General features: G+C 39.8%; 1 protein-coding gene across 1 annotated transcript; it reads left to right on the top strand.

Annotated features, from left to right (window-relative positions):
- The first annotated feature begins 238 nt into the window (after positions 1-238).
- On the top strand, positions 239-17,771 carry LOC146468277 (CST complex subunit CTC1-like). Its single transcript, XM_085124736.1, has 22 exons — positions 239-382; positions 466-730; positions 2,283-2,413; positions 3,216-3,330; positions 3,942-4,089; positions 4,810-4,866; positions 5,286-5,364; positions 5,753-5,839; positions 6,183-6,290; positions 6,874-7,041; positions 7,140-7,201; positions 7,514-7,613; positions 7,733-7,810; positions 7,909-8,027; positions 8,153-8,191; positions 8,708-9,032; positions 12,788-13,854; positions 14,454-14,728; positions 15,384-15,783; positions 16,315-16,486; positions 16,975-17,122; positions 17,471-17,771. The coding sequence occupies exons 1-22, from the start codon at positions 326-328 to the stop codon at positions 17,626-17,628; spliced, it is 4,158 nt and encodes a 1,385-aa protein (XP_084980862.1). The 5' UTR covers positions 239-325; the 3' UTR covers positions 17,629-17,771.
- Positions 17,772-17,777: the final 6 nt, after the last annotated feature.

Genomic DNA, 17,777 nt, shown 5'->3' with positions numbered 1-17,777 from the left:
TCATGTTGGTGGAGTTTAGCCCCTGTCTTGGGCGCCTGGTTCGTTTGGGCGTAGGCGAAGGAAGAAGGAACCTGTAATCCGGAATCAAAGTCTGATTAGTTTGATTAGCTGATAACGGTCGAACCCATGACATGAACCTCAACGGGTTTTGTACGGAGGGAGGGGGGAGTGCGACTCTTTTTTCGTTCTTTGATTGCGTGACGCGTTAGCGCCGAATCCCTGGGTACGATCCGACGAAATGGCGCTCGGCTGTTGCTGCGCGCCTCTGCTCTTTGTCTGTTCCTTGAGCTGATCGCAAAGAGTTTTAGGTTATAACATCTGATAAATGGAAGTGTTTTTAAACCAGTGCAAGAATGAACACTGTATTGGGCTCGTGCGAGAGGTAAGTATCGTATAAAATATGGAAGTCGAACGCAGCAAGTTCAATGGTGGACTGACAGTGAAAGCAATTTTTGAATTTTCCAGGAAAAAGAGTGGCTGAGATCTTTTTATTACGACGTGGAAAAGTGCGTTCGTCAAAATGAAAGTGATGCCGAGTTCGTTGAAGTTTGCTGCTCAGCATTACAGCAAATCAAACGGATGCGAAATGAAGACGATGAAATGGTGGACTCATCCCACTGGCTTCCTGTCAGCCAGCAAGTCGTGTCACTTGATACAGTGTTGAGACAAGACCAGGATGTGTTTGGAGGTTCTCTTGTTTGCAGTGCATCACACGAGGAGAGCGTTTCAGGTAAATCAATCCCAGAGAGATCAGTATTGTAAATGCAAGAATTAAAAATAGAATGTAGTTCAAGGCGGGAATGCACAGGCGGCCCATCCGGTTAGTATAAAACATGGACTGCGGACTACGGACAACGGACTGGGGTATAAAAACGAGGACTACGGATTTGTTAAACATGGACTAGGGTATAAAATTGTAAGTCCCTTGACACCTTCAGTCCCAAGTTCAGATAGGGTGTATGATGTTTAATCATTAAGGCCTCTTTCAACAGTAGCACATTTCAATTGTTTGCTTGAACAATTAACAGTGGTACTATAAATGCATGACTCACAAAACCTCGGGAAGCTAGGGCTGGGTGAAAAGCCCTCTTTACTCGTATTGTAGCATCAAATGAGGAGATTAAAAGGTTACTGAACATAGCAACTATTTTGATGAGCATGGTCTTTTCGTAGTTCCACAGGCTAGTTTGTGGTTGAAATTTATTTCTGACACGACGAAATGTACAATGGGCGTGCAGCGCTGTCGTGTTCGACATAAAATTATTTTACAGTGGCCAAAAACATGTAATTTCTTCAATGCAATCTTTCCCAAAAAAGTTTTCTGGAAGAAAGGCAAAAGATTCTGCAGAGATATTTCTATCCAGTGAATATTGATGAACAATGCAGTTGAAATTTGATCCGGCAATGAAAGCAAACTTTTCCGGTGTGTGCAAATTTTGCTCCAGCAAACTGCTGATGCCAGTGTGTCTCCCAACCTATTGCTGCCTAGCAACCCTCTCTTTATTTGTCTGACGTCATTCATACTTTGTTTTTCACTGTTGCTAGGCAACACCGTGGACATCTTCAACGATATACATATATCAATATATTTTTCGCTCGAATTTGCGTGGCTTAGCTCCGCTTAGCCCGACCAATTTATTAACCTCGTTTTGCGAGGAATTATCTTGTTCTGTTTGTATATTGAATGATCTTTTGTCTGGAAAGTGTGGGGAATCAAGCTGGGTTTCAAACCAGCTCCTGATAAAACTTAAAACCTTCACACTTAGACAGATACTTTTGACTGAACCATCCATGTTTTAGGGACTTTCAGGGTCCTTTCAGGATGATCATTGCACATTTCTTTTTAAGTGGTTAAAAATTGTTTGAATAATGACATTAAATATTGAAAAAATGCTTTACAGCTGTAAATGACCTCAAATGCCAAGAGGCTGAACCCTGGGATAAATGCTAAAAAATAAAATAGCAAACACTCTTTAGCAGACGTGCAACCTTATGCATTATAATAATAATAATAATTCACTGGGCATTGCGGTGTATTCTGCAGGCTAAAATGGAGAATTCAGCTGCTCTGAGCCAATAAGAAAGAAGAAAATAATGTAGCCAGCCAGTCAGAACTGGAAACCATTCAACCTGATTGTGCCATTTTTTTTGAAATGGTATAACAACTGATATCCCATGGCTGCTGAGCCAATCAAAACTCTGAAATTGTATTATTCAATGATCATGTTTTTATTAATGTTGATATTATTACTAGCTGCTATGCATCCCTGACATTTTTTCAGATTACAACCCTGTTGCCAAGGTGCCTTATATCCTTCTTGGTTATTTAACTCTTCATCCCAAGTCGATAAAGACCAGTACTGTCACGGGGACCCTGTATGTGGAGGACAACGTTGCTGCTATTGTGTGCGAGGTAAATATCCAACTGTGCACCTCATAACATTCTCTCTTGCTTCTTTTATTTACCTGTTCTTGAACCTGATGCAGGGTCTCATCATCAGTGCAAAGCTTGTGATGGGAGAAGGCAAGTGTAATTCAGCACATTTTTAAGATTCAATCCAGGCCTTAAAAACCCCAGGAGTATACATGCATGTACTGACAAGGTTACACTCTGCATGCTTATTTGGTTATCTGTCCCTCTCCATCTATGCAAGATATGATACTCAAATTCATAGGATTTGCTAATAATACATGTGCATATAGTTGTTATTGTTAAAGGCAATCTTTCCAGCATTTTGTATCAATGATTAATTATTAGTTTTTCTCTCTCAGTTGAAATTCAAACTTCAGAAAATTATAAGTTGTATAAGCTGCAGTGGATTTCACTTGAGAAAGGTCAAACCCGGAGTTTTTTCAAGATAACAAATCCATGATGGTAGTTAAGGATGTTCGCACTAATTATAAGCAATTGCTTATGGCTTGCGGTTCTCAGGATTTGGAAATATGGTCATTTAAGGACTATCTTTAGTTATGCTTATTTAGTTTTTGGGCATTTCTGACTAAGCACATGTAACTCATTACCTATATGTAGCTATAGTAAAAGTTTTATGAAAAAAATCAATGTTGGAAGATTTTTGTGTGAACATCCTTAATCCATCTAGTTTGGGTAATCAATAAACTATTCTTTACAGCATTTCTACGAGCAGAAAATATACCTTGTCTTTGATAATGCCTTTTTTATATAATTTTAATTGTTTTTTAATGCCTTTTTGTAGGTCACAAAACCTATTAAACATTACCTGGACAAGCTGGTTTTGATTCCTGTGTGGAATTATGTTCCGTCATGTTTTTATTCATCTTCAAATCTGGCTATCAAGTCTAAAGTTATGGGTAAGTGATTTTGATTAATTTCATTACATTAAATAAATAATTTACTCTTATCTAAGGACAGAGATTCGATTCCTTCAAGATGTCTCTCTCTCTACAATAATTACTTATAATAATTAATTAGACTCAATCTGTGTGTTCATGTGCATTAATTGCACTAATTTTATAATAATTTTATCTGCTGGGTTAACGCCTTTCCTCGAGTTTGTGGTCTTGGAGTTCAATATACTTTATTTAAAGTAGTGTTAATTTGGCAATGTTTTTTGTCTCTGAATGGCCAGCAAAATTGAGAAATGAAAAGATACAAGCACCAGATTAATTAATTATCTTTTCTCATACATGTAGTTTCTTGAGTTTTGTGCAAAAGTCATGGACAAATTCTTGAAATTTGTGCTTTTACATGGGGACAAGCCTGTACAGACTGTATGCTAGACTAAAGCAAGTTTGAAGAAATTTTGACCCATTAACTAGCCATTACTTTCGCCCTTCTAATCCAGGACCAAAAAAATTAATAATCACATGCATTCAGTTTTTACCAAGCCCTTCAATAACATGGCAAAAGGCAGTGCTTGTAATTTTACAGAATATTCAAGTGTATGATTTCTGCACTTTAGGCAGGTTATCAGATCTGAGCGATGGACATGCTGGATACCTTGAGATCATTGGTGAATGTGCACCAATTCTGCGTGCAACAGCAGCTGTGCATAATGAGGATAAACTGCTTGAGTTCTTAACCATCCAAGAGCTCCAGCACGATAGAAGGTATCACCACTATGTGTATGTTCTTGGTGTATTTCAACAGGCAAGAAAATAATTACACTGTAAGATATACATGTATATGTATATAATCCAGTCAAAATTTCAGAACTAATATTGTTATATACATGAGGTATTTGGAAAGGAGAGACAAGCTGAATTTGTATTATTTTTACTTTGACATCTTTGGCCAGGTTTAACACATTAGCTATTGAATGTATGAATGCCTAAAGGGACCACACTGTACATAGCTTTTCAACTGGAAACTGCTAAGCTTTTTTAAAATCTTAGAAATTTTAGTCAACGGGAAGAACATTTTTGGGAGGATTGACATAAAACTGAGAGTGCATGTTTATAACTTGTAGCAGTAACAATAATTTATTCTTTTTTACTTGTATACATTGGTGTCATTTAAATGTCCACATTACTCTAGTTTCAAATAAGAAGGCAGCAGCTTTACACTGTAGCTGCAGCAACACAAACTAGTTAAAACAACTACATGTACATTGTACATCTGACAAGTTTCTTGCCAAGGGTTATTCAGTCTGTTTGACAGAATAGTACCCTCACAGACTTTGTTTTATTTTTTACTCTTAGTTTATAATAAGGAGGATTGACACAAAACTGAGAGTATAATTTGTAGCAGTACTTGCATTAATTGATGTCATTTAAATGTCCACATTACTGTAGTTTCAAATAAGATTATTATTTTCTTTTTGTATACAGCTCAACTGTCAACTTAAACATATGTGGAAACATTTTTGCACTGAGTCCAGTACACAGGTAAGTAAGAATTATCAGCAACACAATTAAGGGATTTTTTTATGCTGGTTTTCATGAAATTGAGAATTTAGTTGTGGATTCAGTGACTTTCATCACTTATTGCTCTTTGGCTGGCGGAAGTCACCTTCACGGTCATAGTAGGCACAGTACAGCTGTACCTGGTGATTATTGCCAATTGCTGCAGCAATGAGTGTTTAAAGTAATCCAGTGTTGCATACTGATAGGCTTTACAATGTACAGCTGCATGACACTTCACTGGAGGATTTGCATGCCAGATTACATTACAGGTGAACTGACAGTGACCCTCATCTGCATTGATGTAAAATCTACAGTAGTAGTAAGGTAGGTGCTGTGAGTTAGACTGAAGCATTTACTAAGGCCAGAAGTTAAATTTTCCTTTTCTTTTTTTCTCTCCAAAGCATGAGTGTTGGGAGGCCATTCTTTTTGGTGAAACTTTCTTGTCCTGAGACAAATCTTACAACATCCATAGTAGTTCAGGTAGGAGTTTTCACTGTCAGTCTTTTTCTGTCCATAATATAAATGGGGTGTTGTGGCTTTTTGCTGGGAGATCTGCATTTTAAATCTGTAGCAGGCTCCCGCAAAGCTCATGCCAGCTGACAACAACCTCTATCAAAAATTCTTGATCTGCCTCTGAGATTTTTTATTTGTCTTCGAATTCATTATTTCTTTGGGGTAACCGACTTAATTTTGTAATTATGCCATATATGGCTCTTAACCTCCAGATGCAAGTCTCTAAATCATAATTGTTATCATTACTGGCATTTCTTGTCCTTGCGCTGTATTTGCATTGTGATTTCACATGATGTTGCTTCCTGAAGGCAAACAGCTTGAAAGAAGTTTACAGTGTATTTAAATTTCTTGTCAGGGTGAGCAGTTTATGTTCTGGAACAATTTCCTGCAAATTGATGAGACATATGTCTTCAAAAAGCTGAGAGAAACAACGATGAACAAGGTATGGAATCTGTGCTACATGTACACTGTACATGCATACCTGGTTTTCTTCCAACTCTTCAGATAATTTTGTTATTTCTTATTCTTGTTTCTTCTTGAAGGTGGGTACATGTATTAATGCAACTGTGTTGAACATCAATGGTATTGCAGTTTCAATGTGGAAACAAAATTCATGAAACTTTGCAATAATTGATGCATAATTACCTGAGTGTGTGGAATTGCCGTTGCAGCCAAAATGTTTTTTTAGACAAACAAGAAGCAGGTGTTAATAAAGAAACAACTGACGATAAATCATGTTACAGTTGTTTTAACATGTTTTGGCCACTATTTTTTATCCTTTTAAGGGAACAATGAATGAACGAAGAATCCTTGCCACAACTCGCCATTCAGATGTCCTGAAATACCACCCAGGAATAAGAAGAAGTGAAAAAAGGCCGTGTGAAGAGGACAAGGTAGTGTTACTTTTGTCTTACTTGTTGCGTCAGTGCAAACTTGCCTTTGCGGTATCTGTGTTGCAAAAAATTATTATTAAATGCAGTTAGCCAGACAGTCTTGTTTGTTTGTTCGATCAGTCAGTCAGTCAGTCAGTCAGTCAGTACCATCTATCCATCCATCATGTATTGTCAATCCACCCATTTATCCTTCTCTCTGACTATCTCTTGGTCTCTCATTGTAACCTATCCATCCTTTGGTCCATCAGTCAGTCAGTCAGCCAGTCAGCCAGTCAGTCAGTCAGTCAGTCAGCCAGTCAGCCAGTCAGCCAGTCATTCACTCATTCACTCAGTCAGTCAGTCAGTCAGTCAGTCAGTCAGTCAGTCAGTCAGTCAGTCAGTCAGTCAGTCATTCAGTCAGTCATTCAGTCAGTCAGTCAGTCAGTCAGTCAGTCAGTCATTCAGTCAGTCAGTCAGTCAGTCAGTCAGTCAGTCAGGCAATCAGTCAGTCAGTCAGTCAGTCAGTCAGTCAGTGACAATGGAGTTCATATACAGCGAGCAATAGATTTATAAAACATAACAACATTTAATTACACTGTTTCAGACAGAATCTAAACGCCCAAGAACAGCAAATCAGCAAAATAACGTGGACCATGGAAACAACAATGATAGTTTTGATAGAACACCAAGAAGTGTGACTGCTGGGGAAACATGCGGTGGAAATGCTACAGCGGCATTAAAACCAAAGCTACCTACCAGCATGTCTTATACAGTGAGTGTTTGGATTCGTGCTTTACACACAATTATTTCTGACCTTTTCCTGTACAGCAGAAATCAAATTTTCTGAAAAGCGTTGTTTATTTCTGGCAGGGTGTCATCACAAAATGCATCAAACCTGAAGCTGGAGTTTTTGAACTGGACAGCAAAATAAGGTAACTAAAGTCTTATCTCTTGGGGGTGGGGGGGGGGGGGGGGCGAGAAGAAAGGAGAAATAAGAGTACTTGCACGATATTTGCAGTTATCGTGCTCAATTTTCGGAATATTGCCTGTGTTTAGCTAACGTGGCCTTTGGCTAGGTACGGGGGTGTTATGCAATGTGGACTGTTCAACAGCGTATATGCAAGGTGGAGGTCTAGGGTAATCAATTGTTACCCTTTAGAAAGTAATTGTTAATTATTTGAAAATCAAGGAAGCGTTTGCATTACTGAATAAAATCCTACCTACATTATTACCTCCCTCGGCAGGCTGTACATTAGTCACCAGCCCTCTGCTAACCTCGGCCGTGGGCTGCGTGTTGGTGCTCACGTGACTGTACACAATGTTCACTTGGGTAAAAAAGGAAAGGTTAGTGCTTCAACTGTTGGTTATTAGTCAAAGAATTCTCGGGTTATTAATCTGTTACACCTACACACAATTCCTAAATTGGAGTGAACGGTGATCTTTTTTCTTTTTTATCCTTTCAGAAAGTTCTTGGATTGTGTTGTTGCACACAAAGTACCGTGCGTGTCATCAAATTTTCTCCTTTGGCCTCGCCATGGAAGGTAGGGGCGTCAAATCATGTTAGCAGACAGCCATAAGCGATTACGCTGGCAGAAGAACAGTTCCCAGTGTAATGCCCTTCATGTTTGTTTGTTTTTAGCCTTTCAGCCCTTGCGAAAGTCCCTTGGCTCTGCTAGGACAGAATCTACCTCTTGCCAATTACGTGGACTTGCTGGAAATGTGCGACAAAGTTCTTGAGAAATTTTCACCTCTTTATAGGTAACATTTGATAATCAATGCAACTTTCCAAAGTTTTCGTAGCCTTCATCGTAAATTAGGCATCGAAATTTCAGCAATATTCAACAATGTTTGTTGATCGTTAACTTTTTTGTGTTTTCAAATAGGACAAGACAGCTGGTCGCCTATTCCACCAGGCAAGACAGGTACATGTACAGTTGGGAAGTGAATGATAATTTTAAAATAATAATTAATTCACTTATATAGCGCCCTTTAGCACTAGAATGATCAAAGGCGATTTACAATCCAAGAAAACTAATATTAACAATAGATATTACAATAAAAATGAAATTTGCAATAGATAATTACAATAACAGTACTAAAATAAATAATAATAATAAAAAATAAATAATGAATAAATGGATTAATGAATAAAAAGTAAATAAATCAAATACAAAACACCAATAGGATCATAATGCGAAACTAAAACGCTAGCTTAAAAAGAGAAGTCTTAAGAGATTTCTTAAATAGTGCTAGCGAATCAATCGTGTGGATGTGCGCAGGCAAGCTGTTCCACAGCGCAGGTGCAGAGGCATGAAACGAGCGGGCACCTAAAGTCGTGCGTATAACCCCTTTTGGACGTTCTAAAATTAAGTTATCACTTACTCAGGTTCATGTAAAAATTGTTTATTAAAATTTTACAAAACAATATTCATTGTCAGGAAGGAATGCAGTGACGGGAAAAGAACAAGTGTCTTGGAGCAGTTGTTGTTCCATATAACAAGCCACTCGTCTCCACGCACAGTTCCATCGAGAAACATTTACGATGAATTCTTCGAGGTTCCTCACAAATGCCATCCAAATCAAGCGAGTGAATTGACATTCCCCTGGCTTCCCACCATAAAGGAATTACTTGATGTGCTGGATCAGACGAGCACGGATAAACCCTGGCTGAACGGGCTCTCGAGTCGCACAACAACTTCGACACAGGAGAAGGGTGACTGGATATACAAGATTCTAAATCAGGAGTGTTTCAGTGGTCCAGTGGTAGGTATAAAGTTTCATTCACGGTTTTCTTCAGCTCTGTAGAACTTGCCTTGGTTGAAAAAACCGGTGCTACGTCTGCGAGTTTTGTTTGCGCAGGCGATGCGTTGCAAACATTTCATTTGAGGTGATTTTCGCTTAAAAATCCATGTATCAGTATCCACTCTTACTATATTATTTCTTTAAAAATGCTCCAAGTCGTTCATTTTGATTCTCTCGGAGAAAAGCGCTTTTAGGTCCTGTGATTGACTACAGAGGGTTTGGCGGGCGTGTCCGCCGTATACGGTATTCAGTGCGAAAAAAGTGAAGCCACTCTCATTGTACAAAACCTTTACTAAAACTGATTTGCTGTTAGTGAAAGACCTGAAAGAAGTCGCTTTTTTTTTCAGTTTTTCCCATAGTGATTCTCCACCATATTTACGTATTCACGAATTTCACGCGCTCAAGCTTTCCACTCGTAAAATCCTTAGATCAAAAAACCGTCTTGATCACTGGTTAATCATACAAACAGCAACAACACAACAAAACAAACACAGTTACACGGGAAAGCTAGGAGCAAGCCTACCAGTTGTTGTGATAGTTAAACAGTTGAACCTCAGTTCGCGATCCTAATTAAACTGTCTGGAATGTTGGAAAAAGGGTGATAAATTAAAACTTGTTAAAGAAGAACGGAAGCTGAAAATGGAACTTTCTTTACCTTTCTTAACATGAAGCACAATATGCACATTAATCAAATATCCCAATATTTTAGGGTTTACCTACCTTTTAACCTTATAATGATAACGAAAAGTTCCACGCTGTTTTCTCAATTGGACGTCCGCCATTTTGACCGCCATACTTAGCATTACGTCACTGCGCTCACTTGAAGACGTCACACAGTACAAGAGATGTTCTATTTGACCAAAGAATCGCATGAGCGCAGTGACTTCACAACATGGCGACTGGCATTTCTTTTTTGGAAGTAACCGGAAGAAAATGTGCACAAAATGGCGGACGTTCAATATCGCAGAATGGGTAAGAATTATCCCAGTTTTTAGCAGTTTCGCTAACAAAACATTACTTCTTATTTTTGTTTCTTAAAATTCAATGCTATTTCTGCGAATTTCGGTGATAAAAAAAAATTGGACTTATAGTTTTCCGTTCTCCTTTAAGGTGCACCAAAAGAAGCAAGCGAGTCATAAAATCTCGTTTAACCTGAGGTTTAGAGAATGAAACAGAAAAATCAGTCAACAAAACAATTGAGACATAATTTTAATTAATTAATTAATTCTTTTTAAGGTTAATTCAGGGGATTCAAAAAAAAAACGTAACAAATGGTTCAACATAATCGCAACTGCATCAATTTGTTTATATTTCTTCCATCCGAGAGTCCGTATTGTATAATGTCGGCTCGCGACAGAATATAATGCGTTTAAACCCTTCTTTGAAGCTTGTACTTCGGAAAGCGTATAAAATAGGGTTCAAACACAGACTGCAGACAAACACAAAATGAAGCGCTAAATTAATTTGAGCGTCCAATTTCCAATTTATGTCTTCCTTGTCTTTGGATGCCATAACGTTGTTAAATACTACAAGTGGCGCGTTAGAAATGAAAAAGCCGGCCGTTACCATAATTTTTCCGAGTTTCTTTCTCCCGAAGTGTCTGGACAAACAGTGTTGGTAAAATAAAGTCCTCTAATTAAAGAACCATAACAATAAAACAGTATTACAAGTGGAATGTAACTGGCGAGGATGCAGGTTACAATCGTATAAACTTTCGATGCTCTGTTCATATTTAAGGTCCACGGACCAATACATGCAGAATTAGATTCGCTCCATCCCCGTAATGCGAAATCAGGAGCGCAGATAAAAACGCTTGATATCCAAATTATGGCGATTGCTTGCTTGATGTTACCTTTGTTTAACCGTAATCCCACTCTGAAAGGTTTTAATAATGCGTGGTACCTTTCGATCGCTAGTACAGTTAAACTAAAGGCTGACGCAACAGTGGCAATTTCAACGAGAACCATAAGTTTACACACGCATTTCCCAAGCTCGTTGCTTAGATGTCCTTCCAGTATCAACGCCACGAGCAGTGGCCCTAGCAAGATGGTTATGATGTCGGTAACAGCCAGGTTGACCAGGAGGTAATTAGTCGTGGTATGCATTTCTCGTGTCTTGTGTACAATTCTTATAACTAAGACATTCCCAATCAGTCCAAAAATATAAAATGGAACTGCGATGAACGTGAGCACAGAATCGAGGTGTCCAGAGTACGCCATATTTGCTTTTGTTTTCTTTCTTACAACTGGGAAAATTTAATAAAGGCCGCGCAAATTAAATAGAGCGCTGGTACCGAGAATTTACACAGACTGTTTAAATAAAAGGAAACCCAATTTTCTTTGTTATTAAATAAATATGCTATTTCCTTTTACATTGTTGACAAAAGTTCACCGGGTAGGTTTAGCAACTGAAGCTGTTCTTGAAACCCATTTGGCATGTATAATCAATCTTCCATGCTCATTTTATAAGCGTCATTAACTTCTCTCGTAAGTTCTATGCCCGACTCTCTTTTCTCGTTGCGCAATTAACTCAGAATTTTCGGTCAATACTTAAAATTGCGTAAAATTGCGTTCGACCGCAATAAACCAATCTCGATGTATTACAATTAGTTCTTGGCTACGAGGTTTAGGGGATAAAACAACAGAAATTACATTGAGGTTTAGAGATGAATAATTAATTTCTTTTGTTTTATTCCCCTAAACCTCGTAGCCAACCAGCCTTTTGCCTCGAAGTGCAAATTTCCCTCGTAAACTTCACGTAAATTCACAAAAGGCGAAAGAACAAATGTTGGTTTAGCTTGTTTTGATCTGAGCTGCTTTTCTCGTATAATGACAAGCTTTCAAATGAAAACTGTCATTAACATTCACTTCGCTCTCCTTCTTGTCTCTGTTTTTTTATTATTGGCTTACAGTTGACAGTCACTTGACAATGAATTTTGAAATAAAACAGCATCTGGCCCTATTAACATAGCCCGGTGATTTTACTCGAAAATTATTGACGAACGCGAAAGGAATTAAAGAACTCTTGCTGGCGTTGAAGCGGCAACCGTGGAACTTCTTAAATTCTATATTGACAACAAGTAACTAGAACAATTGGACGAGTTTAGAAACCCAGTGAGTTGAAAACCAACCGTTTTCTACCAAGGTTGGTTGGTCAAACAAAGTTTGGTAAATATCAACAAAGCAATAAACCAATCCAGCGAATATTTGCATCTCTACTTCACCTGCTTTGAAAACTTGGTAGTTTAAGAACCGTCCCCCGCCCTCCGCACACCCCCCTCGCCCCCTCCCCCTCTTCGATGTCCTTGGCTTCGTTTTGCTAGATTTCTGTAGCTTTGAATTGGGCTCTCCGAGCAATACAATTCGCAGAAATAGCACATGAACTGACCGAGTGCTTTTACTGTTTGTTTGTTTGTTTGTTTTGGTCAGTGTATGAAAAAGCAATTAAACACGAAACACGAGTTTTTCAAAATATTTCGTGAAAACAGTAGGATCATAAGTGCCATTCATGGTTGACGTAAACCTCATGCAAAATACCCCCAATATCATTGCAAAGTAGACATTAAATAAAATTTCTAACCTATAGTAACAGTTTGTGCTAAATTATTTGAGTGACATCGACCGTATCTATAAATGGAATAATTGCCACGAGACTAGGATTTTCTGAAGATCAGAAAGCCTAATACGATATCAACTGAAGCTTGTTTTTGTCCACAGACTCTTGTTGGTTGTGTTCGAAGTTCTGCAAAAACAGGCCAGTTACTTTTGTGCGACCAAACTGGAGAAATCAACTGTATGATAGCACCCTCTGACCAGCACTTCGAAGGCCACGACTGCGCGAGAAACTGTTGCAAGAGGTCTTCTGTAGAGGCCGAGGAGTCCAGGAACTGTCCTTACGTGCAGACATGGCACGTAGACGCCATGATTCAAATAAACATGTTCGAGATAGTCATGGAGAAATTTCAACCAAGTAATATTGTTGAAGGGAATTTAGCTGAAGATGCAACCCGTACATATGTTCAATTTTCCTTTGATAATGCAAAACTCTTGATGCCTAAAGGTGTGTGCAAGGCAGCGGACAGCAAGCGTGACAAGGCAAATTCTGAAAACAAGAAAGAGAAAAGCAAAATCTGTGGTAAGGAGGATTACTTGGGTCAGGAGCTTAACCAGATTTGCGATGGGAAAAGTGATGAATTCATGTGCAAAATTTTGTTTATGGCGAGGAACTGCGAAGTTCCTGCACTTCGGAAAGTAAAAGAAGAGCTATGCTATCCTTGCGGTGTAGAGATAAAAATTGTTGCAGTTCACAAGAGTGAAATTCAAAAGGCTGAAGCAAATGTTAGCTCCACATCGGAGCGAGCTGTTTCTTACCCTTCGAGTACTTGCAACTTTCTCTTAGATTTTCAGCTTCAAAGAAAAAACGCCGCGTTAAAACTGGTGAAGAGGTCTTTGTGTTGGTCCCAGGCTCTTCATCCGGGTTCTTTCTACGTCATCACTGAAACTGTGCCAAACGAAGCAAGTTCCCGGATCCTAAAAGTTGGCAACTTGGAGCCGTTGATTAATGTTAGCACTGACATGCAGTTGGAAAGAGTTTGCTTGTGTCAAAGCTGTGGTATCGCCGCCTTGTCAAAGAATACTGAAAACAGTGCCGAAATTGTTCAAGCCATTGATGAGCTGAAAGAAGATTTTCTTAGGAATGATAAATTGTGTACTGTAGACAATGTTCTTGGTGGTACTACGTGCCAGAAAGTGGATTTTAGTGAGACCGATTCTTTGCAAACCAGGTACGGAATGGATTTATTCTATATTTATGAAGTGGCGAATGCAGAGTGCTGTACAGCGTTACCACTCCTTGTTTGCTAGAGTTATGGTCCCCAGTACCCTCTTAGCAGGTTTGCACCGGTCGGGGGAAGGTTAGAGAATTTTGCATAAATCATGAAAAATTCTAAATTCTACCTTCTAGTCGGTAGAAAGATAGATAATTTTATTTCTTTCTAGTCACAAGGTTTGCGAAAGAGTTTCCTTGTTGATAATGTCGTTTCAAAAACTATTCATAAAGGAATTAATTTCGGCGGGTTCCTCGGCGGTTTTACTGCCCAAGGATTTGCCTTGGACCTTCAGTAAAAATTGGTGTGATCAGTGATAAGTCAACGGTTGGGCGGCACCCATGTACAAAACCAACCTCGTGTCCAGAGTCTCTCCTCTTCACATCTCTCTCTCGCTCATTGAAGAGGAGAGACCCTGGGAACAAGGTTGGTACAAAACGGGGCGGAGAGAAACAGTTTGGGGTAAGTTTCGACTGCTGAACCACCTGTCTTGTTTCCCCAGTTGACACAGACGTTAAATAATACCTTACTTTATTTCGCTTTGTTTGTCATTTCAGCCGTTCCTCCAGCGCTCAAATCAGCTTCCGAGGCATCATCGTCAGTCGAGAACTTCGCCAGTCGGACACACCCAGTCAGCGGTTACCGAATGGACTCGTGGAAGTCCCCAAGTTTGGTCCTGTTAAGTTAGCATCGATTAAAGGCCTGCAGCTCTGCTTTACTCTGCTCAGGAATACGATTATTCAGCTGAGAGTTAGAGATCTTCAGTCGCCAAACACGATCTCTGTGTATCTGGATTTGAGGAGAACAAATTACATTTACGGAATGTTACCAGGTAAGTGCTGTGACATGATGTAGAGGAAATGAGGATACCTCAGCCAGCTTTCTCGGTGCAACTCTCCCGAGGTAGTCCCCGCTGAACGCTCAGGAGGGAGGGGTGATATGTTGCCGCAAAGAGTATTGTTTCATGGTGTTCTTTTACAGTGGAACCCGCTTTACGGACACCCCTTTAATACAGTTTCTTTTGTCCCGACGAAAAGCTCGTACATTTTCTCTTACATTAGCCCGGTTGATACGGACAACGGACTCTTTTCTGTAACTCTTGTGACACACTCTCGTACAAAGTTAACCTCACTTTATGGACACCGTATAAATTATCTTATGTTCAGCCCACATGGTTAAATCACAAACTGAAGGAGTCACAGAGCAAAGTCACGGACTTTTTTAAATTATTACGTTGTCTGTCGCGTTTGAAGCACTGAGAGAATATTAATTTTAGTGCGAGACTATTGTATGGTTTAGTCTGTATCGATAAAACATGTGTCTATGACGTTAATTGTGAGAGCCCGCTTAATACGGACACTTTTGCATATCCCTTTGGTGTCCGTATTAACCGGGTTCCACTGTATCTTTTTGGATCCATTAGTTCAATGACTGCTGATCGTCGATATCATGTACCAAGCTAGTGTTTTTTTTTGTTGTTGTTGTAGGTGCCACTGTCCAGTTCCGGAGATTTATGAGAAAATTCTCCCGCACCAAGAACATGTACTGCACCTTGGAGGCTTGTTCGTCAGTTGTCGTGGAAAGCCGAGCAGTTACGAACTTTACCGACGTTCCGCTGAAGCCTCGATCTTCAGTAAACCTCGCAGCATCGACATCGTTAGAAGAAAATACGAAGCAGCTTCCAAATCAACGTCTCAGCGAGCTCATCTGGAGCGAAGCTAAGGGAAACTTTGTCCACACCATCTCGCGTGTGCGTTGTCGTGTAACCGCTGTGCAGAAAGCAAGTCTGCGGTGGCTGTGTAAGCGATGCGGGAAGCTGGTAACAAGAAATGCATGCACTGGCGGCTGTTTCAGTTCAGTGGGATATAAATTTAATGCTGAAGCGAGGTACGTGCGCTTTGAATTATAATCTTTGTCGAATGAGTTTCATTTGAGGTTAATCAGTGTCAAAACAATCACTCTAGTCAACCATAGCAACGCGAAAAGTGTGGGGAAATGCGCTTGACAGTGTTTTTGATTGGTTAAAACTGGCGAAACTGGCGCGAGATTTTTTAACCAATCATATACCTAACGACTCACCTAACACATAGGAAAACCCTTCTAAAGTTGATACAGCTTTAAGTTTCACAAAGGACCTTAAACCTGGGTAAAATTGCAACGCTAATGCTAGTTTCGTTACAGACTTGCTTAGGATGGATTGAACGAACTCGAAAGTAAGGAGTCAGTTGCAACCACACACTGGCCGCAAAAATGCTATTGAGCACTCCGATAACTATGGCGACACTGGTATGAGTGAAGGATTGTTCTGACTTTATACACGTTGAACGACTCGGAATAATGACGAAACATCATAGAGCTATGCTTAGTTTGATGCTAAAGTACATTTCGAGGTAGACGAATCTCTTATTTCTCACCTAGGTGCGTGGTGGATGACGGGACAGGAGAGGCTCAGTTGTATGTCTACGATGACATGGTTCCAACGGTACTGAAACTGTCTGATCAGCAGTGGCATCATCTTAAGGACTTGACCATGCGCACTGGAGAGCTGCTTTACCAGCGTCACTGGCGCGGGGGAAACGGCCGCCCGCAGGTACAGCGTCAACTGATTGCTTAAGGCAGTTGCCATGTGGTTGAGATACACATGCGCAGTGCCTTAATTTAAACTAGATGATCACCCATTATGACGTAAGGTTCCCTGCGAGGCTAAAAATGCATTCATGTCGATGCGGTTTGGCCCCGCGTCCTTACTAAAACGATCGAAATTGGTTGTTTTGATCGCCGAAAACCCAATAACCCATACATTCGTAAACGCTTTCCGCAGTTTAGAGGTTTCCTGTGTTGACGCGTACATCGCACACTGCCTCACCCCAGTCGTAAGTGTAAAGGCTAAGGTTGTCAAATTTACCAATTGAACTTACCTACTTTAGTTGAATCGCTGAGCAGTTCTAAGCAAATAAAAACCAATTTCGTGTTCGTACCAGCTCCAAAACTGCAAATTACCGCTTCTGTTGTGAGTAGAGGAAAGTATCAGTGGTATGAAGGACGGCATTTTCAAATTCTGTTTCTTTTCATCTTCAGCTCAATCAAGGAAACCTTTCCTCCAGAGAAACAGAGGCTAAAATGACGTTAGAGAGTCACTGTTGTTCGTCACAGTTGCAGCGGCTTGTCGTGTTACATTGTAAACTCTTCCGATTCAGCAAGAGTGCAGCTGACAAAACAGAACACGGTGAGAAAAGAACTTCGAAAGTTAGATTAATACTCTCGAAGTTGCTATTGTACTGATGGGTAACATCAGTTTTTGAGTATTCGCAAATTTATGCTTGTTTGCTAAACATGCGTGCGAATTACATTTTTGAGACTTTACCTTCAAGTGCACATTTGCGTTTGGTGCCTTTCTTTCCTTTTGTGCTTTACAGGCAGGAGAAATCTAATACTTAGCAAGATATTTTGGGAGATGTTATGGAGCGCCTAAACACGTTGGCGGAACTAGTTGAGCGAAAGCATCTGGCTTTGCATTTCGAGGAGAAATGCCTAAGTTCTTTAACTTTTAACACTTTTTTCTAAAACATTTCAGGGTACGAGTCTCGCAATATAAACATTGGTTCAACAGAACATAGCACCCTCGTGCTTCCTAAACTGCTCCTACGAGCTGTGTCTATCTCTGACGTTCGAGCAGTGGACGAAATCCGTTCCCTTCTTCAAACAGTCCAGAGTGCGCAAACTCCACAGTGAGAAACCCACAAAACAGCTAGATGTGTCTCTAAACCCACCAACTCAAGATGAAATAAAGGCAACGGAGATCACATCAATGTCACTCAAGACAGAAGGCAACTTACGAGGATTCCTCCGCGTTGAGTGAAAAGAAAAAAACTACACATGAC

The sequence above is a fragment of the Pavona decussata genome, unplaced genomic scaffold, assembly GCF_977016875.1.
Source record: "Pavona decussata unplaced genomic scaffold, jaPavDecu1.1 SCAFFOLD_133, whole genome shotgun sequence".
NCBI classification, from domain to species: domain Eukaryota; kingdom Metazoa; phylum Cnidaria; class Anthozoa; order Scleractinia; family Agariciidae; genus Pavona; species Pavona decussata.
This window is presented reverse-complemented; position numbering and strand designations above follow the sequence as displayed.

What these genes read in the sequence shown, in the direction of transcription:
- LOC146468277 (XM_085124736.1), top strand. Translation starts at nt 326, where the DNA reads ATGGAAGTGTTTTTAAACCAGTGCAAGAATGAACACTGTATTGGGCTC. An exon ending in GGCCGTGTGAAGAGGACAAG is followed by an intron (nt 6,291 to 6,873) that starts GTAGTGTTACTT and finishes ACACTGTTTCAG; the next exon opens with ACAGAATCTAAACGCCCAAG. An exon ending in TATTCCACCAGGCAAGACAG is followed by an intron (nt 8,192 to 8,707) that starts GTACATGTACAG and finishes ATTCATTGTCAG; the next exon opens with GAAGGAATGCAGTGACGGGA.